Source organism: Sitophilus oryzae, unplaced genomic scaffold (genome assembly GCF_002938485.1).
Source record: "Sitophilus oryzae breed Bouriz unplaced genomic scaffold, Soryzae_2.0 scaffold_550_pilon_pilon, whole genome shotgun sequence".
NCBI lineage: Eukaryota > Metazoa > Arthropoda > Insecta > Coleoptera > Curculionidae > Sitophilus > Sitophilus oryzae.
The window spans coordinates 458200-481883 of NW_022147141.1; the positions used below are offsets into that span (position 1 = coordinate 458200).

Below are 23684 nucleotides of genomic sequence, written 5' to 3' on the forward strand. Positions count from 1 at the left end.
TCAGCTTATTGATAGCTCGATTACCAGTCAAATAGTTTCGATGTTTTCTATACTATGAAGAAAATTTGATCTGATTAGATTAATTCAGATGTAAATTTATGTTATACGGTAAGATATTTTTAAACAAACCAAGAAAGTTCTCTTCAGACAAGTTCTGGTCTGAAATTGCAAATATTAATGAAAAAGTTATACATGTAGTTTTCTATTCATAAATGATATTATTGATTTTATTCTAGGTGAATGTATCGAGTCATATTATATTCTGCAGAATATATTGAGAAAAATGGTAAACTAACTAAAAGTGCTAACAAAATTTCTTAGGAAGTTATCGATATACCTAATTATTAGAAGCTGTAACAAATGTTCAAAGAGTCAGAGTATACTTTATTAGAAGTGTGTTAGATAGAATTATACACTTTAAAGAAAATATCTTTTATTATTGCAGGTAATGCATATTGTGTAATGCATACTAATGTAATAATAAGTGAATATGTGAAATCTATTATTACATACAAAGATTGAAAATTATTTAAACAGCTACCTGTATGTTGTCTCACAATCTCATTTAGTGAATGGGTTATTAAAAATTGAACATATTTACACACAGAATATTGTGGATATGGATATCTGGAAAGCATGTTATAACCATTTTTATTTTTAGGATTTATGAAATGATTACATAAATATACTAACAACAAATTGCAATGCATCTGTATATTAGAGACAAAGATGAAAGAGAGTAACAAGAATATATGTATTCAAAAGAAAAATATCAAGACCATTTGTAGTAATTAAAATTAAAGAATAAAATACATAAAATGTACCATATGATCGAAAAAAAAACGGCGTCCAGTTGGCTGGGAAATGACGATCAATGACATTTCCTATATAAATTTACATATAAAATGACAGCGACCTTCATTTCATAGCCATCGTTGACGCCGTTTTTTCTCGATCATACGGTAGTTTATGTGTGAACAAATTCTCATTTCATATAAAAATTGGAGCTCTATCTAGAGTATATTTGAATATAAATGTTTTTATGTATTGGAAGGGGGACTGTAGTTTTCAAATATAATAAAGAAAATAGACTAAAAAAACATGTGTGTAAGTTCTTTTTTAAACTATTCTGTAGTTACGTAAATGTGTTTCAAATAGGTTGCTTTTCACAATAAAGTCAATACACAGTAATTATGCTTTACTTTTTCAAAACACACTCTTGTTTTTTATTATCAGAGAGTTATTAATATTAGAAAATTTAGTTACATGAATATAATAGGAGTAAATATTATGTTTCAAGTTTCAAATAATTGAATATGATATGAGTCATAATAGCTTAAATATGATTGCTAATAAAATACCTAGTTTATACACATTTAGATATATCTCTTTAAATATAAATTAGTATTGCCACCATGCGATTAATGGGAAATACAATATGGTCGTGAAAAAAAAACGGCGTCAGCGATGGCTATGATATAAAGATCGCTGTCAATTTATGTGTAAAATTTTATGAAGAATGTCACCGACCGTTATTTTCAAGCCATTCTGGACGCCGTTTTTTTCGACCATACGGTATTTCTAGGTATGGAATTATGTCTCTAATATGTAGTTAGGTAATTTTTTCCATTTGCCTATTGTTAATTATAACGTCGTCAAACTATAAAATTTGCTATATTTTTTACTTAAATTTTTTTAGTAATATCAGAACATGTTTTGAATAGTTTCAATTAGTAATAAAGCTACTAACATGTTCAGTTATTTTTTTCTATAAAGCTTTTTGATAAAAAATAAGTATACCTGCTAAGACGTTAAATTGCCTGAGAAATTACGATCGATGCCATTTACCATCCACTTTTACACAATAAAATGCCATCGATCGTAATTTCAAAAGCAGAAAACTTGCCGCCGTTTTTTCCAATGAAATGGGCGGTGGGGAGAAAATTACAGATTCCTGTATTATATTAACGACTAACGACATTATTAATCGCATGTACACAAAGCATGTACACTATTAGAAATCGATCTAATTTCTAATATTATCGAGCTTTTAAAATTCGAGAAAGTGATCGGAGATTGTGTTTAAAGTGTTGTGAAATGTTCGTTAGTGCATATTTTTGTGTCGGTAATCGGTATCGGTATAGGCAAATCACGATGGAGTATAGAAATCCGGAGAAGGTGGATATGCTAAGAGCATAGGTACTTTCTGGCAGGGGAAAGCGCTGTAGAAGCTCGGAGACTTTATTCCGAAGAGTATCCGAATAGATAAATCCCTAATGCTCGAACCTTTGTAAGTATGGTTCAGCATTTGAGGGATTCGGGAAAAGCAACGAAGAATTGCTGCAAAACGTTAAAAATTCCATGCTCAGAAGAAGGAGAGCATGTATTGGAAATGGAGGTCGTCATTTTGAACAATTATTATAATAGCATGCAGTCAAGAAGCGAAGGGTATACCGGGTGGTGCATCATCGTTGGAAATATAGGATATCCCATGCAAATTTTGAACTGTCGAGATATTGGATCCCCTTGTGCAAATTTGTAATGTATCTTTAAAAACCATTTACGATTTAGCTCTAAAATTAATAGGGGAGCCAATATTTCCACAGTTGAAAATTTGCATAGTGTTGTTAAGAATTGTAGTGAAGTGATGTTATTAAGTGTAGTGTTATGTGCAGTTTTAAGAGTGGTAAAATGGAAAAAAAGAAAGCTCTGCAGTTGTATCTCTCTGCTATAGGGATATCTTTTTTTATTGTTTGGTAAGTTTTTTTTCTTTTAGTTTATTTTGTGTAATGTGAAAAGTAGGGCTACTGGCGATCACCCACTTAAAAAAAGTAACGCACCTCTGCAGAACCTCTTGGATGGTGTGGGATTTTGCAAGTACTTTTTAAGTCTTTCTAGTCGATGTGGCAACAGCGGGCGGCGAACAGCCGAGATCCGCGAGATCTCTCCCCCGCGCCGGGGATCCGCGAGATTCCCCGGCGGCTCTCAAAATGTCGCAATTTTTTTTTTAAACTTTCAAAGTTAAATAACTCGGTTATTTTCAATCTATTTTAAAAATGGTAAAGAGAAAATATGTTTCTTTTGGCCAGATCTACCACCCCTTAAAATATCTGCACTCATTTCTGGGACACCCTGTATATCACAATCGGATGATGGTAGTGAAATGTTATGTCAACAAGAAATCAGTGCATTCGACAAAAAAGTTTTTTTTTTCTATTCTTATTTTTGTTTATGTTTCCCATCGTTTTCTCGTTCTACATTTCTGTGTTGTCCACAGTTTTGGATATATTTTCTTTTCCTGCGGTTTTATAGCTTTCAATGCTTTTTATATCTGATTAATCAAACAAATTTTGTGCGATGTACTCCAATACTGTTTTCTTAGGTTTTCTTAAAACGTTTTATTTTTAACGAAATATACTCCAAAAATCTAAATAAAAATAATAAATATATGTACCTGAGATATTGGGAAATACTCATGGATAACTTGGGCCCGCATAGCCAACAATAGACAACAATGGGCCCAACTACAAAGAGAGTATTTAAATATGTGAGGGAGGCTACATCATAATTGGAAATGGCTGAATAAGCTGAAAATGATAATGATGATGATGATGATGATGATGATGATGATATGTATAGTAGACCCCAACAGAGCCCCTTGCGAGCCCCACATACCACAGTCACTCTTAGATCAAAATGATCACAATGAAGCATCGCAGCATATACATGGTGTGTTTTCTACGATGTTCTCTATGGGTATCTCGGAAACTACTGAAAATAGAGAGTGACTTAAATGAGGAAAGAATTGCAGTTTTGTCGGGTTATAAATATGCATCTTTTAAATTTTTGAAAAAGTTCATGGCTTACTAGATATTTCGGAATAAACAAATTTTGGCTATTTTAAAAATGGCCCCTAATTCCATTATAATACATTTTAGACAAAAAAATTTCAGATAAAGTTGTAGATAATCACATCCTTAATGAGATTGTGTTCATCGTTTTTTCCTAAAACCTGTCATTTTTGACATAATATGACAAACTTATATTTTCTTTAAATGGAAACGATAGTTGGCCATGACTTCATAAAAAGCACCATTTTTTAAACTTTTCAGCGATATAAACTATAATGTGTTTTTTTTTCAAAAATTATTGAGTTATAGTCAATTCTTATAATTTTTAAACAATTTCACTTAGCCATGGAAACGAGTTCAATTGTCTTTGTTCTTAGAAGTATCAAACTGTCACATCCAAACTATGTAAATTAAAATAACTAAAAATTGTAAACATGAATTTTTCAAATGAGGCGTATAGGATTATTTGTTCAACTTTTCTTGGCCATACATTTTCGAGAATACATTACATACGCATTTTAGAGAACGGTTTTCAAGACATGTTAGAAAAGTTAAATTTACAGACCCCTCCCCCCCGCGTTTAATGAGAGAAATGTTAAAAATTATTTATATTATAATTATTTAAACTCAGGGGTAGGAAGAGGTGGACTAATTGCATGGACCTCCTCGATCATCTGACCTATCCATTTTAGATTTTATGCTGTATATTTTTTGAACATTTTCTAAAATAACATGTATGTAGTGATATTATTTTTTTAAGTTTTAGTCTGTGTAATGTAAATGGTAAAGAACCGTTTAATAAAATATTCTGTCTTTTTATAAGTTATAAATTATAATAATTATATAAATAACAGAATAAGAATACCGTACCAACTAAGTGAAATTAGTCAAGAAAGATAAGAATTGGCTATAACTCAGGAATTTTTCGAAAAAAAAACATATATTATAGCTTATATCGCTGAAAAGCTTAAAAAATGGCGCTTTTAATGAAGTTATGGCCAACTGTTATAGTTTCCATTTAAACAAAACATAAGTTTGTGTCATATGTCAAAAATGACAGGCTTTAGAAAAAAAAAAACGGAGAACAGTCATATTAAGGATGTGATTATCTAAAACTTTTATCTGAATACTTTTAATCTAAAATAGATTATAATGGAATTAGGGGCCATTTTTAAAATAGCCGAAATTTGTTTATTTTTCGAAATATCTAGTAAGCCATGAACTTTTTCAAAAATCTAAAAGGCGCATATTTATGACGCCAAAAACTGCAATTCTTTCCCTATTTAACCGACTCTCTATCTTCAGTATTTTCCGAGATACCCATAGAGAACATCGTCGAAAACTCACCCTGTAGAAGGAATGGCCTGTACGATGTTACCTGAAATGTAGCTAACAACATTGTTATCGGTATGCAATAATAGAACATCTGTAAGAACGATTCTCTCAATACAATTGCTTAAACGCTTGTAGTGTAACAACCCAAATTCGTCAACAAAGTTGAAGAGGTAATATTTTGGCCAACTGTATAACAAACAATTTAAATTAAAAGAAAGGAACCTACGTTGTGTTAAATATTTTTTTATTGTGATTACCTCGGATGCGCCTCGACAGAAGCAATATTTTGGGAAATTTGAGGAGAATAGGTTATGTAAATAAAACGCTAAATTTGTAAATAGCCCTACCTATTTTATTAAATGAAATGAAAGGAGTGCCGTACTCTGCCTGGAATTCACATGTAAAAGAGCACGGCAGAGAAAACCATGATCACGCTGTCGTGAACTTTGATAAAAGAGAAATAATAATATAGAAACTGTCCTCATACCTAAGTTTATAGTTTAATACACTCAAAACATGCCACATTTATAACGTTGAAAACTGAAGAGTTTTTTGTTAGTTTAACGGGTCCTCACCCGTAGGTACGAAGTCCCTTGTTGCGGAATCGACGCTAAAGTTGAAGGTTTGGTGCCAATATCTTAAAATTTAATAAACTGTAAGTTATTCTATGAATTATTTTATTTATTGTTTTTGTTTGCCCTTTTGCGAGCTAAGATATTCGCCCATGCAAGGTCGAAAATTGTTAGTACACTCAACAAGGCTCTTACTCTCACAAACCACAAACATCGGCACGAAGGAGCAGTAAACGATTTTATTTAGATTACTTTTAAACTGAAATTATTTACAGCATAAACAGATTCCATTAAATGTATACACATGTTATATATTGTCTTTGTCATATCAAATGAATAGAAAAGCTTTAGAACAGAATTACAACAAGGAAACAAAATAATATGATTTAGTTAACATTAGTTAAATAATGAGAAAACATTTACTTTACCTTTAATAACATTCTTTGTCACAGAACTCAACAACCAAAATAATATTAATGCGTCTCGAATGGTAGTCTAAAAGCTATTATCTAACAACTCTCACCTCTGTTCGTCGCCTGATTTCCCTCTCCCTAGTTTGTGAATAATATTTTAAAAATCAATAATTTTGTTTATGTATACAGAGTGTCTTAAAAATGAATGTATTGAATTTAAATAAATATGTCTATTTTTAAATAGGCGGATCTCACGCTTTTAAACAGTATTTCAGGAAAGTGGATAAAAGTTACTCAAAACAAATTATGCCAAAATCTAATAATTTATCTAATAAATAATTAATTACTCTTCTTTCTTATAGTGCCATAGGTACTCTATACAGAGCGTCGGCTATGTCTCGCATGTACTTGTGATGTGAATTATATAACTTGTGATGTAAATTAATTAATTACAATTTTTTATATAAATTTTATATAAATTTTATATAAATTTTTGTAAAGCCTTAAGAAGAAAATAGAATTGACTGATTTTCTTAGCATAAATTTTATTCTATTTTATTCTAACAGTGATTTTTCGAAAGATCTCAGGAGATATTTCATTCAATATTTACAGCAGAAAGTTCAAAGTAAACTTCAAACGCGTAAAAGATGAATATAATGTATTTTCAATACATTTTGAAAGTCTAAAAGGTCTAAAGGTAAATAGCAAAAGTAAATAAATTCTTGACGGAGTTAATTTTTTTTTTCTCAGATCTGTAAAATATTTACTTCAATTTAATGTTAATTTAAAATATATTGGTTTGTTAATCAGCAAAATAATTCAGCCAAACCACATTGCACAGAATTTCATTATAAAATCGATGTTTAATAACATGTATTTTCTTTTAGAACGAAGTATTCAGTATATATAAAGTGGCTACTGATTAAATATAAACCGATTTTAAAGCAACACACTATTGGTTATTTTATTAATAGCTTTAATTTATAATAAATAGAGCATTATTAATATTTATTATTCAATTTTTTTATCGTGTAAACGTACGTATTTGTTCAGGTGCATACATTATTCTTCTATTTTTGTTAGTTAGTATTGTTAATTATTTATTAATATAGTCTCTATTTTTCTACATATGTATACCAATATATAAAATCCTTAAGTGACTAACATACTGATTAATCACGATCCTGCTCGAACCACTCAACGTAAGAAGCTCAATTTTGGCATACAGGTTGATTCTAGGGTGTAGAGGTTCGATAAGAAGGGATTTTTCGAAATTCCAGTTCCAAGAGGGGAAACCACCCCTCAAATATTACAATATTTTTTATTTAAAAACTGTCAAGATTCCGAAAAAACGCTTAGACACGTATATTTTATTTTGTTTTTTTACATATTTTAAGTTTTTTTAAAAATGTCTACAGAGTGTTTCGAAATATCTGGTCATTGATTAATTACGATCCTGCTTAAAGCGCTTGACGTAAAAAGCTGATTTTTGGAAAACAGATTGACTTTAGGTGTAGAGGTTCGATAAGAAGGGATTTTTCGAAACTCGAATTCTAAAGGGGTGAAACTAGCCCTCAAATATTAAAATATTTTTTATTGAAAAACTCTTAAACACGTATATTTTATTTTGTTGTTTTACATATTTTAAGATTTTTTATAAATTTATACAGGGTGTTTTATAAAATATGACCATTGAGTAATCACGATTCTGCTTAAACTGCTTGACGTTTAAAGCTGATTTTTGGCAAACGGATTGACTGTGGGGTGTAGAGGTTCGATAACGAGGGGTTTCTCGAATCTCAAATTCCAAGAGGGTGAAAACGCCCCTCAAATATTACAATATTTGTTATTTAAAAAACGGTTAGTCTTTCAGGAAAACGCTTGGACAAGCATAATTTATTTGTTTTTTTTACATATTTTGAAATTTTTTAAAAAATCATACAGGATGTTCCAAAAAGTTGGGTAATTTCTTAAACACGATTCTGCTTAAACTGCTTGACGTAAAAAGCTTATTTTTGGCAAACGGATTTTTCGAAAGTCAAATTCCAACGAGATGAAACTGCCCCTCAAATATTACCAAGTTATATAATAATATCGCCATATCGTTTTTTCTCATGCTGACATAAATGTGAGAAAATTTTATCCAGTTTGTATGTTAATGGATATTCTTGCTTTGCTTTATCATCACCATTACAAATGATTAATTCGACGCGAACGAAGTCGCTGGTACACGCTAGTAAAGATATATTTTATTACAAATTCTAGGACTAGTAATATGAAAATGAAAAATATAAATATGAATATTGTTATATTAGGTAGCCGGAAGAAAACAAAATTTATGATTATTACAAAAGACCAAAATGTAAATACTTCAATATCAATAGATAGCAAGCCAATAGAAAAAGTCCAACACTATAAATAATTGGGCACATTAATAAATTGAAACTCCCGAACAATTGCAAGAAATAAAGTCCAGATGAGAAAGCCAGAAATTATTTTTTAAAACTAAATACAGTTCTTTGCAGTAGAGATATAAACTTAGATTTAAGAAGAAGATTGCTCCGATTCTGACCTTATTATATGGTGCCGAAGCATGGACCCTTAAAATAGCCGAAATTAACAATCTGGTGACTTTCGAAAGGCGGTGTTATCGTAGCATGTTACGGATTTCTTGGGTCGATAGAGTTACAAATATCGAGGTGTTACGCCGTACGAACAAGGAAGAAGAAATGCATAAAACTCTTAAGAGGAAATAATTAGAATATTTTGCAAACATTTTAGAAGAAGTCCTAATAATTATATATTAATAAGGAAATAATTATAAGGAAATTTTTGAACATTTTATAAGAGGTCCTAAGTACCAATATTAGGTACTCCAGAATATAATGGAAGGAAAAATCCAAGGAGGACGTAGTCGGGGCAGAATACGAACATCGTGCCTGAAGAACCTTTGAGGATAGTATGGAACGACGTCGAATGGATTATTTAGAGCAGCCGCAAAATAAAATAAAATAAAATCAAAATATGATGATGAACCAACATGAATGCTGATAGCCAACCTCCGTTAGGAGACGGTACTTGAAGAACAAGAAGAATGTGATCAGCTGTTGACTACAATCTTTGCAGCTTAATAAAAGGAAAAAAAATGTAAAATTTATTATATTATTTAATTTTTAGGGGGAAAGCTTTCGAGTTCGTAATACTTTCTTTTTCTAACCATATGGGAAATATCTGGTAGCCATCGTTTAAGGTCACGTCATATATTATTGTCAAACTCTCTCTATCTCTTGCAAACCAGATGAAAGAGATTCGCGACGTCATTACGGCATTTCGTAAATTACTGCAGATTCTTTTTAGTAATTGTCATTGCCGTTTGATCTAGGGTTATAATTTTATTGACGGCACTTACTATATTCGACAGCTCGGAAAATTTGCCTGAAGGTAAACTAATTTAAATATATACAGGAATACCTATATCTTCTTCTTCTTTCGGTGCCTATCCTCTATGGATTTTGGCAAGCAGGTTGGTCCATATAATCCTATTGACAGCCGCCCTGAATAAATGTACGGTCGTCATTCCCGTCCACTGTCTAATATTTTTCAGCCATGATGCTCGTTGGCGTCCCTGACCTCTTCTACTATCTGCTTTGCCCTGCAGTATTAGTTGGATAAGTTGGTATTTATCATTACGCATTACATGCCCAAGGTATGCCATTTTTCAATTCTTACCTCTTAACTGCTGATATAGAAATTTAATTCTACGCTGTGTTTGTCATAATGTGGATCAACCTGCTCTCACTACCGGTTTCGGAGCCCTACTCCATCATCAGGTGAGCTTGGGCAGATCCACAAAATGACAACCACAGCGCAGAGATAGTTAATTCCGACTTGTCGGAAAGTGTCGGTTAGATATTAAGTCCCGAACGGGAGATAGCGGCCTGCGTGCAACGGTAGTACTTTCGTACCACCGAGGCGAAACTATCGATAGTAAAAAGATGATAATAAAAGGCTTTTTTTCAGGCAAGCCAAATTATAAAATAGAAAACAAATTTCTTGCAGTATAGGTATATAATAAAATTATATAAGGATTCTTGCCACTTACCTGCTGGTATAGAAATTTAACTCTACGCTGTATTTGTCATAATGTGGATCAACCTGCCCTCACTACCGGTTTCGGAGCCCTACTCCATCATCAGGTGAGCTTGGGCAGATCCACAAAATGACAACCACAGCGCAGAGATAGTTAATTCCGACTTGTCGGAAAGTGTCGGTTAGATATTAGATTTAATATCTATTATTATTATTATATATTAGATTTATTATTTATCTATTATTATAGATATTAGATTTAATATCTAACCGACACTTTCCGACAAGTCGGAATTAACTCTCTGCGCTGTGGTTGTCATTTTGTGGATCTGCCCAATCTCACCTGATGATGGAGTAGGACTCCGAAACCGGTAGTGAGAGCAGGTTGATCCACATTATGACAAACACAGCGTAAAGTTAAATTTCTATATCAGCAGTTAAGTGGCAAGAATCCTTATATAATTTTATTATATACCTATACTGCAAGAAATTTGTTCTCTAATATATAATATCTATATATATTTAGATAATTATTTGCACTATTAATTAAATCAGTATCTTTTTTTCTCTCATTTTAGACAGTAAATTAGCATTGCAAATTGCTATTTTGCCAAGATTTGCACCACACAGAGGTCGAACAGGAGTGGAAAACTGTGGGAAAAAACACTGAAAAAAGACAAAATTTAACTAGCAATTGTAGTAATCGAAACTATGCTATTTTTTATGGTTGCTTAGTGTCTAAGTGGCCATGAGAAAATTTTAGTTTAATAAGAAGGAAGAATAAAATATAAGTTCAATTGTTATATCAAATGTAACTCTTTATTTCGAGCTTTATTTCAAAAATAATAGAAATTTATGAAATGAAATATAGTGATATATTAAATTAAACTTGAAAGTAAAATCCTTTCAAGAACAATAAAAGCTTAATTTTAAGATATAGTATGTAATGGTCTATTGCCACATATTACTAGTAGCTTTAGTGAAACTAATCCAGGATTTAGTTGATAACCATGAATGTGATCCACCAGTAGAAATATCGTATAAAATTTCAACATTAAAGACAATGCCAGTCCAATGATATGGTTTATGGCTAAATAATAATATGTTAGCAGAATATTGCAAGCATATTTCAAAACGGTAAATTCCGAGTTGGAGCAGCTGCAAACTCGCTCGTATTCGATCGGATTGCGCTTCGGATTTTCGTAGCGTACCGACTATAAATCAAAGGAAAAGTCAATTACACGTCGACCAGGCAACACGATTGGCGGGCCCAAGTTTCTAAAAAACTTTTCTGTTCAATGCAAAATCAAGAAAATAAGCTAAAGAATGGACGACCTCCCATAGCTCCTCGCTTGTGTATTTATTGAGAATTAAAACTCCATGAATTTGGAGCGGTTTTCAGAAAGCCCATCCATTGTGTTCATAATTTTTCCAATATTTTGCGCTATTTTTCATTGAAAGTATGCGAGGTTCGATAATTCTATAGGTTTTGATGTTAGTTGTGTTGGCGGTAATTCAACGGTATATTGGATGTGTTATTTATTTTATATTAAAGTTAATTTTCATTTGATGGATCACATTATCCCCCTTAGCTTATAGACGGAGAGCTGGCTATATAAAAAAACTTATCATCGTTGCATGGCTAATTTTTCTTGTGAAGTATCGTTTTATGTAGTCATTATGACAAAGTCATGTCTGCCAGCGCAATCCCGGGGCTTAAAGCGGGGGCGGCCAATCGAAAGGGTGAAATTTTGACACTAAAAATATTATAAGGTACACGAGTTATAATTGCGAAAATATCTTTTATTTATTATTAAGAAACGTGGAAAATTGTTGGCAGACATTTTTCTCGTGGCTAAATGCCAGACAATGCTAAACATGCCAGACATGCTCAGACAATGCGAAAGAGGCATAAAATTTTGAAATAAAAGTTATGGCATACATACCTGCAATTGGTGGAATGTCATGTTTATTTATGCCGTATGCAAAAGGGTAGACATATTAAAGTCGTATGCAAAAGGGCAGTAAGACTTGAATAAGTGCAAATATTTTCAGACCTGGTAGATCTTGATAAAAGAAACATATTTTCTCTTAACCGTTTTCTGTCCTTTTATATACGGCTTTTAAAATAAATGAATGACATTGTGACCAAAATGACCAAAACAAACCAAACCGCCAATCGACATGCATGCATGCCATAATTTTTTTTCCAAAATGTTATGCCTCTTTCGCGTTCTCTGTCGGCATTTTAACGACGAGAAAAATGTCTGCCAACAATTTTCCATGTTTCTTAATAATAAATAAAAGCTATTTTTGCAATTATAACTCGTGTACCTTATAATATTTTTAGTGTCAAAGTTTCACCCTTTCGATTGGCCGCCCCCGCTTTAAGCCACGGGATCGCGCTGACAGACATGGCTATTTCATAATGGCTACACAAAAGGATACTTCACAAGAAAAATTAGCTATGTAACGATGATTAAGGTTTTAGTATTGAAAATACTTCTGGTCGCGTTTATATGGGACCCATCTTTGAAAAAACGACATGCTAGAGGCGACATGGAGTTCAATAACCTGCCTAATCAACTTGTCAACACGAAAGTCGATAGCTGAATAGAGCAAAGCCGTACGAGGGCCGAAATGAGGTCTTATTAGTGTGGGCCAACTATTTTATGGATATGGATGTTTAGTCTGGGAAAGCCGATATTATTATAAAAAAGAATATGCGTCAAGGCATAGGTTGTTAGGTACAGTTGGGCTATTTTAATTTAACTCTTTCCGTATGAGAAGCAGGGGGCAAATTATACGTGAAAGAGCGGAATAACATAAATAATAAATTTAGACTAATGCAATATTTTGTCTTGGCGCATAGGATAATGCGCACAATCGATGCATTAAAGGGAATAATTAATTAAATCATTAAGTTGCAAAACATATAATAACTCGGGTCTCATCGGATCTGCTGATACATTTTGATAAAATCCTTGTATTATAAACAAGGATAAAATTTAAGCTATTAGGACCTATATTTTTTTATATGATTATTATTCTTTTAATTAACAACTTAGGACAAAGAAAAAGCTTGCATGGTTTCCACCGCCAACAAGCGTAAAAACAAATGAATCCAAGGCGGTGCCAAATATTTTTTATTGGGATAAGATTTTATCGTTTGAATATTGTAGTAAATAATTATCATTTAATTAGTGCTAACTTATCAAAGTTCACAACACGGCGAAATTTCAACAAAATCTGCCAACGGATCTCGGAGATATTAATAAAAAAGGTCTATTAGAAAACACTTTGACACCCCTGTATCTTTAAAATTATACATTTCCGGACACATATTTATATGAACTTTTTACCTTAAAAACACTCAAAAAATCACCTCCTGAAGTTTGGCCAGATACTTAATTAACATCCTGTATTTAAAAATGGCTAGCTAGTGATTTAGTAAGCTATGTTTATTTTAATAAGAAAAAAATACATTTCATAAAAAATAAACAAACCCATAATACAAATACTATACACCAATTAATTAATTTTAAATGTATCTAAATAGGCACTTTAATAATTGAAAAATGAACAAATCACTTCATAGAGTATGCAAAATATTCTAAAAATAATAATTCCAATAAAAAAAAACCACAAATGGCACATTAAAATCTGCATTATCTGAAATCAAATTATATTGTAATGATGGTTATGGCATTCCTTCAAATAAATTTTGACTTAAGTATTGTTAATATAGTCATATTAATGATTAGGGCCCGTCTGATTTCTAAAATAAATAATCAAGCGTGTTTTTATCAGAATTATTAAATGATTAAGTCAGTAGCGTAATTTCAAATGTGAGGCCCCCCCGCAAGATTTTTTGTGGCCCCTATATTAAAATAAAAAAACACACTAAAAACATAATATAGCTTTATGTACGTATATCAAGTCATTTAAAATATATATTAATAATAATAATAGCTCCCGTATATAGCGTTTGACGCCTTGGGAGTAGCAAGGTACAGCTTGCCATACTAGAGCCGTTCGGTATACAACTCGTCATTATTAACTCATCGGTATTCAAATACTCGTCATTTAAAATATAAAAACAAAAAAAAACTTATTCCACATAAGAAAAAATTATATTAAAGGAAAATAAAAAATAAAACATTAAAAAATAAATCAACACAACATTTTTGGAAGTTGTAGAGGACGCTGTTCACATATATATATATATATATATATATATATATATATATATATATATATATATATATATGTATTTAGTAAACAAAATCACGAAGCCCCCATTGCGTGTGCTGCGGGGCCTACGCTACGCTACTGGATTAAGTAGAAATAGTTAATATTTAGTAACTTCGTAAGTATTATATTTTAATATAATTATGGATTTAATAATTAAATAATTATCTTAACTTTAAATTGTGGTAAACTTGTATGAGTTTCAATCATTTATATTTAAAATCTTAGGAAAGGCAATATAGATTTTAGGCAGGAGAACTCAAGGGAAGGACTGTGTAATTAGTAATTAAGACTTTACATTTTTGACTGCCATTTTTTCTTGTCGTTCACGTTGCACGTTGACTCTTCGTTGTGTCACACACAATCTGAATTTCGGATAAGATGCAGAACTGATAAATTGGATCAAATATATTAATTGCGAGATATTCAAAGAAATATTTTTGTTAACTTTGCAAATATTTAAAGCATGCAATAATTTTAAAAAATTTTGACGTGAGATTACTTTATAATTCATGGAAGTCTTGGATGATAAAGATTTGAATTATTAGGGGTCTGTTTTGTTGAAGAAGCTAACAAATAATTTCAAAAACTCAACTATCAAAATATAATGGTAGCAAATTTTTAAAATCATGCATAGATATAATGTTCTATATTAATTGGACATACTGAATGTAAACTAGGTATAGTTGCTGCAATCGATAATATATTTTGTTGCTTTTTCATATCACACATTTTCATCATAACAAAAAACCATTTTTGTTTTTTTTTTTTTTTTAAATAACAAAAAACCATCAATACCGCTACTCATATTATGGGCACCTATGTATACTTAAATCTCATAATGATGTTTAAAAATACATAGGTATACATCATACTATGAGTAGTGGTTGTGACCGTATTTTATTAGGTATGATGAAAAGAAGTTGCAAACTAAATTATCGTGGAACCAGTGGCGGATACAGGGGGAGGGCCCACGGGGCCCGGGCCCCCCCTAAAGTCTGTGAATTGTGTAAAATATTTGGGCTTTTGGGTTAAAAATGGCGCCCTAAAAAACATATTATACATTGCTTTTCATTTTGGGCCCCCCCTAAAATAAATTCCTGTATCCGCCCATGCGTGGAACTATATTTTAATTTATTTTTATCTACAGTAACTATTACTTATTTTTTGTAAGGCGAATTTAAATTTATGGGCCATCCATAAATTTACACCGTAATAAATTGAAATATGCAAAAGTGAGTTTAGGTAAGATTAGAATTAGGTTTTAGTTGGTTTTGCATTAATAAAAATATAGCCCTAATCTCAACTTAACCTAAACTGACCTTTTTTGCATATTTCGGGCTCTTACGTGGGTAACCCTACGTTTAACCAATTCGGGCTTTTACAGTAACATAATACTCATTCTGATTGGTTTAATCTGGCTCCATAATGAAACTGTGGGTTCCAGGTGCTATTGCAAATTAATGTCATTAATTCTATGTATATACATACCTCACATTTCTATATAGTGTAGTGACGGTGATTGTGACCATTCATGAATCCGCACACGTCCATCTCCATCATTAATATTTTTCTTACTAAATTCTTCACTTTTATAAAAAGCCATCACGATAAAATTCAAATATCAAAATTGTGTTCACAATGTTCACTATACGTATCTGGAATATACCCTACTGGCAAGCAAAACCTTGGGTCGGCGTTTACATGTATAGGAGTGAATCGCTATGACAATCTACTAAGTCGGAGAGAGCCAAAATACGAACTATTTATTATATAATCACTTTAATATGACGCTAGATTCCACGCGCTTGGGAAAATAATTGCCTTCTGTCTTTATTCAGTACATCTTATTTTACGTTTCGTACACACGAAAATCGGCACCCAAGACCAGTAATGCCGACCCTAGTATTTGCGAATACGTTAGACTGCCAACGATACGTTAGACTGCCAGAATGCTGACGTCGCGAATGTCAAATTGCTTTCCAAACAAGGTTTAGTTCTTTTATATTTCTATTGAGCTCTTCCAAATGACGTTACAAGTTAATATAGAATGTAAAAAACAGGCGATTGCCGACTACCGCCGAATTTTGTGTTTGGTATTTTCAATACGCCTATGATGGTTGCGTATGTTGCAAAATCTGTGAATTTTTTTATGTAGAGAGCTCTTAGACTATTACTGTTTACTTGCTTTGAAAATAAATTTTGTTAGCATTTGGATAGGTATCAATTATTAGTATGATACTATTTTATTCGATGCGGCATCGATAAAGGACATTCTATTGCTATATGGTTTTTCAAACGTCTTTCAAATACATTGTATTTTTTATTTCATGTATTTTTCCACATGTGATTATTTTAGCCTTACCGTATCGGTAATTCCAGTCCTTAGACACGTCATTCGACCAAACTAGCCGAATAACAAAAACAAAATTGAAAAAATTGTCTAATTTTATTATGTATACAGGGTGTTTCAAGAAACATGGGCCATCCCCCGTGAGGAGATTCCTCAGTAAAAATAAGATTTAATTATTTTTACCTCAGCAATCTTCCTCCTAAACATAGGTCCAATTCTGCTTTGTTTCGTAGCTACAGGATGTTAAAATCTTAATAATCTTTTGATTTATTATAATTGTCTGCCAAGTACTTTTATTGATTAGAATGAAATTTTGAGGGTAAAAGTTACTGTAAGTGCTACATATTTTAATGTTAAAATGTTTCGATAAATTCATCAGGGACGTGCATATGGGTTATCACTGGAATATCTTTAAAAAAACATCTGCGTCACTGACTTTTTTATTTTGATTTCAAAGTTCTGTAGACCGTCTAATGCCAATTAAAAGTTATCTCTTGATATTTTGTGGAATTCGGCCTGCTTGAACATAAACGCAATTTTATTACTCACAATTAATAAAATTAAAATAAAATTAATAAATTATATATTTTACCTAATTTATTATTAAATATTATTACTATTAGTTATTTATATTATTAGTCCCACCTACAGCAAAAAATAATTACAAAAAAACTAATTTTAAATTTTTTTAATATTTTGTTACTCTAAAAATATGCATTTCCACACCAATGTTTATAGGAACTTTATTTATAATTTTTGATGGGGAATCAATGAGTACTTATTTAAAACTTTCGCAAGTTAATGATACTATTTTTTTTAAATGTTGCAAGGCTTGTTGAAGGCAAAATATTGTATCAGACTTGTATCAAGGCAAATTAATAAAATTGCGTTTATCTCATCAAGGGGGCTGAAATCGACAATATATCAAGAGACAACTTTCAATCGGCATTAAACTGCTTAAACTATTTCGCTAACAAGAGAAAAAAATCGGTGGCTTACATTCTCTTTTTAGAAAAATATTCCAGTGATAACCCATAAACACGTCCATATAACTTTTACTCTCAAAATTTCATTCAAAACGCTAAAAGTATTTAAAAGAAAATTATAATAAATCGAAAAAATATTAAGACTCTAGAAAACCCTGTAGCTACGAAGCACAGCGCTATCGAACCTATGTGGATATGAAATTGTACATGTTTTTTGAAACACTCTAGAACTCTGTAGAACACTGTAGAACTCTGTAGAACACTGTAGTTCTCGTGAATGCGACTGAACTCTATGTTATATTAACTCTTTTAGTTCAGTCATTGGGGATTTTTGCTTGGAAAAAAGTCCGGAAGTTTTGAAACTTTGCAGGTTTATAGGTTTTGGGGTCCCTAACTAAAATCCATAAAATGCACATCTCCCGATTTGCCGCCGGCGCCGCCATCTTGCCAAGATGGCGCCCAAAATCGGTATTTTGTAAATATCTCAAAAACTATGCGTTTTTCGTAAAAATTTCAGGAGATCAAAATTAAAAAGAATAATATCTTATAAAAAAGGTTCTATGAAAATTTTCGCTAAAGTCAACCGTTTAGGCACAAAATCCATGGAAATTTTACAATTTTTGCCTAAAATATGATACCTATTATATGTATAGTCGATTTTCCGAAATCAAATGTCGATTAGGGTTCACTAAAACTAGTTTTAGTTTAGTTTCTTCAATTTTGTCATAAAACAGTGGCTTATCATTAATTCGCTCATTAATTTATGAATAATTAATTTAAATTTATTAAAATGTGTACTTGTTTCCACACCACCCAAGAGGTAAAGTACATGACGCGTTTATTTTAACGTGGTCTCCCCGGAAGCCTACTCCACTAGGTAAATTAAAAGCTTTAACTTATCTGCACGACCGACCTGGCTCATTGATGTCAAAGTCGATCGTGTCTGCTATGCTGGGCTCATCAGGGTGGTCTCTCAATTCGTCCAACTCTTCATCTTCAGCCGCCAGAGGGATATCTACATACAAGTCCTCTTCATCGGATTCGTCGAGTGACACTTCAGTAACGTTGTCGCAGGATTTCCCAATGCAGTATGCACAAATCATAGAACATTTTTAATCCTGCTTTTCTGCATACGCAGGCTTTTCCATAGTTGTGGGTTTTGCATATACAGGATAAAAATGCCAATAGGGATTTTGGAGCTGGATCTGTCAACGTTGTGACTGGAGTAATGCCTGTTTTTGTTTTCTTCCAACTCCATTCTTCGGCATCTTTGATACAACCAGACCAATGCTGAACCTGGTGGTAAGTTCGCAATGAATGCTGTCCAGCACGACAATTAATTCTTTATAAATTAATGATACGCCACTGTTTCATGACAAACTTGAGGAAACTAAACTAAAACTAGTTTAAGTGAACCCTAATCGACATTTGATTTCGGAAAATCGACTATACATAATACATATCATACTTTACGCAAAATTGTTAAATTTCCAGGGATTTTGTGCCTAAACAGTTGACTTTAGCGAAAATTTTCATAAAACCTTTTTTATATGAGGTTTTACTCTCTTTAATTTTTCTCTCTTCAAATTTTTGCGAAAAACGCATAGTTTTCGAGATACTTACAAAATACCGAATTTGGGCGCCATCTTGTTAAGATGGCGGCGCCGGCGGCAAGTCTAGAGATGTGCATTTTATGGATTTTAGTTAGGGACCCCAAAACCTATAAACCTGCAAAGTTTTTCGGACAAGGAAAAGTTTTTCGGCTTTCTATTCCGAACATTTTTCCAAGCAGGCCCCTTTTTTGATCCCCAATGACTGAACTATTATTATTATATTAATTCGTATCGGATATGGTATCGTGATGGTCTTCATCTTAGAGGGTCTTAATTATCTTCAACCATTCTAACATATTTTATTTAATACAAACCTATCCTATGTCGCATCACTCTAAACTTCAACGCTTTTTTACGATTAATTTTTGAGATATTTGTGTTTGAATATAAGCAACATTTTTCGAAACTACTTATTATTAAACAAGTATATTTATCATTATGATCTTAATCACGCATCGGGGACTCCAATAGGACTCTTCCACAATCCATTGTTATGCATTCCGATATTTAGAACAGTATTTTTTGTCTTCTCTATTTTTCAAATTATTCCCAATTACATTACATTCTAAATCGTAAAAATAACACACGCCACTCTTTCTGTTTCAGGAAAACTAAGCCCAAGAGCCACATAATGAAAAGACTCTTAGGCACTAGATTCTTCACCCGTCTCCTGCTTCTAGTCTGTTCTCTAAGTTTGCTCAGCATCCTTCTTCTCAGCAAGTGCGGCCTGGAGAGTTTGAAGTATTCGAACACGGAGGATTCGTCGAACGAAGATCAGCAGTCGTCAGCCTCCGAACTATCCGGTAAATTAGTTGTTAATTAGTTTAGAATAAATTGAACTACGTAGACGGGCGACCGAAGAGTGCAGGGGGAAGGGTGGAAAGTTAGGAGGACCGTTTAGGTCTCTCACTGTTAAACTTGGATGTTAGACGCTCGAACTAGACGGGAAGTTGAAAATTTAATCATTCGGTGCATCACGATGACGCTGGCCGATCTGAATAATGCCTATTTGAGTGTTGTTTAAAATATCAAGTTCAACAGACAACAATATTATATTAGGAATAGATAACTAAATGCAGTAGGTGTTATACAGTGTGCTACAAATTCGAGGTACGAGCATTGGTATATCGGTAACCGTAATAGATACGAATATGGTTAAATTGGGACAAAGTTGCGCTTTGGGATGTTCTCCAAGACCCTATCAAAAAAGTTTTAATAATTTCAAGAATTGCTGAGTTTTTTGGAAAGAACTGATTTTTTTTTCAAAATTAATTTTATTTTTTCCTGTCGTTACTTTTAAGAAAATCAAAAATCTAATTACATATTCTCATGGCAACTTTATAAGGGCTATCTGATAGTATTTTTAGAGTTTCAAATTAACTGATAATTTGTGAGATACAGGGGCCAACTTATTTTTTTTAAATACGGACCTGTATTTTTTATTTCAGATTTTGAAAGAACTTGGTCTCCTGAGTACAATGATATGCCACACTTAATATTTTTTTGTTTGGGACATTTGAACACAATATATTTAAAGTAATTTCAAGTCCGGCTCTGTTTTTTTAATATTTAATCTATTCATCGTTACAATATTGATGAACTTTCAAACATAACAATGACGTAGGGTAAATCATTGAATATGGAAAATCAAATGCAATAAAATAATAAAAAATAATATTTATACAAATGAATACATTACTTCACGTCATTATTTGTAAAAGTGAAATCAATACATGTCAACATTTACAATAAAGAGTACAAAATGCATTAGGAAGTATAAGAAGAATGTTCAAAAAGCTATAAACAAAATTGAACGAAAAATAAATATGTGCAATAGGAAGGGTGGTAACCCTTTCGAACATGTAAAGCATTAGGAACTAGTTTGTAGATGTTGATTTGAGATTTCAAATTAACAATAAAAGAAGTTAAAAATAATATCTTTAAATTGGATATAATTTATTTGAATCTTCCAATTGGCTCGATTTTCCTTATTCAATGCTAATTAGCGCTGATCAATAACGTTGCCATGAATATAATAAGATTAAATAATTTTAAAAAAACCAGAGTCGGAATTATTTTAAATAATAATTAAATACTTTTGGTATTGTTAAGGTACCCAAAAAATAAAAATCAGATAGCCCTAATAAAGTGGTTATGAAAATGTACAATTAGTTTTTCCTTGAAATTTTTAAAACTTTTTTGGCGAAGCGCAACTTTGCCTCAATTTAACCATGTTATCTATTTAACCATGTAATCTATTACGGTTACCGAGATACCAATGCTTTTTACTTTTTTAATTTGGACTTTTTTAATTTGGAGAGTCTTTTTACTTTTTTAATTTGGGCATTATGCCTTTCATGATATCATGACTAATTTTCATTCACATACTAATTCACTAATACTGTAAAAGTAAAATTTCTATTACTGTAGGTACTTACTGTAAATGTTTATAGCAATTTATTTTACGCGATAGCCATAAAAATATGAAAAGGTAATATTTAAAAAGCGATAAAAATACGACTATTTTCTATATAGCCAACAAAATGACGTTTGAGACAGGATACTTGTATTCAGAAAAGGCATGCAGAATAAATATTGAAATGTATTTGATTGAAACAATTTTCCAATTTATCCCAGTTTGGTCGCTTACGATAAGGAATAGCACAATCCCTGGGATCAAACAGATTTTTTATTGTTGGGTCTGAGTGCCAACCGACGACGCCACGCTAGTACATGTTTTATTAGGGAGCATTACTGAATGAATTTATTATAATTATACGTCCATTTCATAGCTCAGTATATTTAGTTCATGTAGTCATATTCTGTGTATCGAAATATAGAAGTCGCCGTTTTTGTAATTTTTATTAAATTCAACGTTAAAAGTAAAGATATATTTATAGAGTTTGTCTCCTATATGTCCTATTTTCGTAACAGACAGTCAGTTGGGTAGCGTGGGTTAGGGGCGCCCGTGGCGGAGAGCCTCTAGGAGAGAGGTTTGCCGCCCCTACAGAATCCGTTCACCGCTTTTATAACAATTTTTGTCGCCCCGCAGGTACTTGGAGGGTAGCTGCCTGGGCCGGCCCGCCCCCACCACCCCCCTTGCTACGCCACTGCAGACAGTTGAGTGGATCTTGTTGCAATTACTCACCAACATTGTCTGTTATCTGTATCTCATTCCAGTATATGGACCAATACTTATTAGATATCAACCTTCACATCAAAATATTAGCAATTACCACACCACATAGAGAAAAATAGCTGAATATACATTTTAATCATTACTATCCATCTTAGTCTTATCTTATTATCATCTAGTCAAATTGCATTTAAAAAAAATATTAGGGGAGAGGTTTTAGGTTAGTTTTGATTTTCACTATACTATTTGATATTCATGTGGGACTTGCAAACAAAATTTATCGAAGGAACATTGAGAATGAAATCGTTTAAAAAATGTAAAAATATATGTCTTATGAGATAATTTTAACGATAGTTGAAAAGCAATCAGCTTTATTGCAACAGTTACATAAAAATATTTATAATTGTTTTTTTTTTTTTGGCAAAATGGCCGAATATCCTATAACTTAGTTGAAAACTGCCAGTTTTCGATTGACCGCGCAAAAACTTACTTTTTCTACTCCAAAACTCTAAACTAATTTGTTATTAAAGACTGATATACCCATAGATTTAGGAAGAACAGATATCACATTTTGCGGTTTAACCCGATCAAACAATGGTAGGTTGACTACGTACTGTAAAAACCAACTGAAATAGAGAAGGCGACCCGATCTACTTTGTTTGATTTGCAGAAAAGGTGACTTTAAAACCTTCACCGGATATCAATAAATCTCAATTTTTTAATTAAAATAATAGTTTATTTTTAAAGGAGCATGCGTAATAATATGTTATTAACCAGAGGATATACGCATTACTATTAAAGGACATGTTTACTGTTTAATGTGCTGAAACGTCTAGAAGTATTGGCAACGTCGCTGCTAGTCTTCCAGAATGAAAATGAGCCGTCCGTCGCACCACCCCTCGCGCCGGCCTTTGGTCCGTTATAGCGTACTACGTTTAGCTTACGGTTTGTTTGAAGTCGGAATCAAGTCCGAAGTGAACTTTTCAGTAGTTTTTGTTTTTCTTTAACGTACTTTTGAATCTGCGAAATTTCAATATGGTACGACAGTGTCAAGTGTTTGGAAAAATAAGCTCAAATTACCCGA

At 32.1% G+C, this 23684-nt stretch overlaps 1 protein-coding gene across 1 annotated transcript in view; it reads left to right on the plus strand.

Moving 5' to 3' along the window:
* LOC115886992 (chondroitin sulfate N-acetylgalactosaminyltransferase 2) overlaps nt 1-23684 on the plus strand; it is a 737150-nt gene that overhangs the window by 355612 nt on the left and 357854 nt on the right. Inside the window, exon 5 of the mRNA XM_030906321.1 lies at nt 20071-20267. Within this exon, the coding sequence (XP_030762181.1) occupies nt 20071-20267 (197 nt within the window). The remainder of the gene's footprint in view (nt 1-20070; nt 20268-23684) is intronic.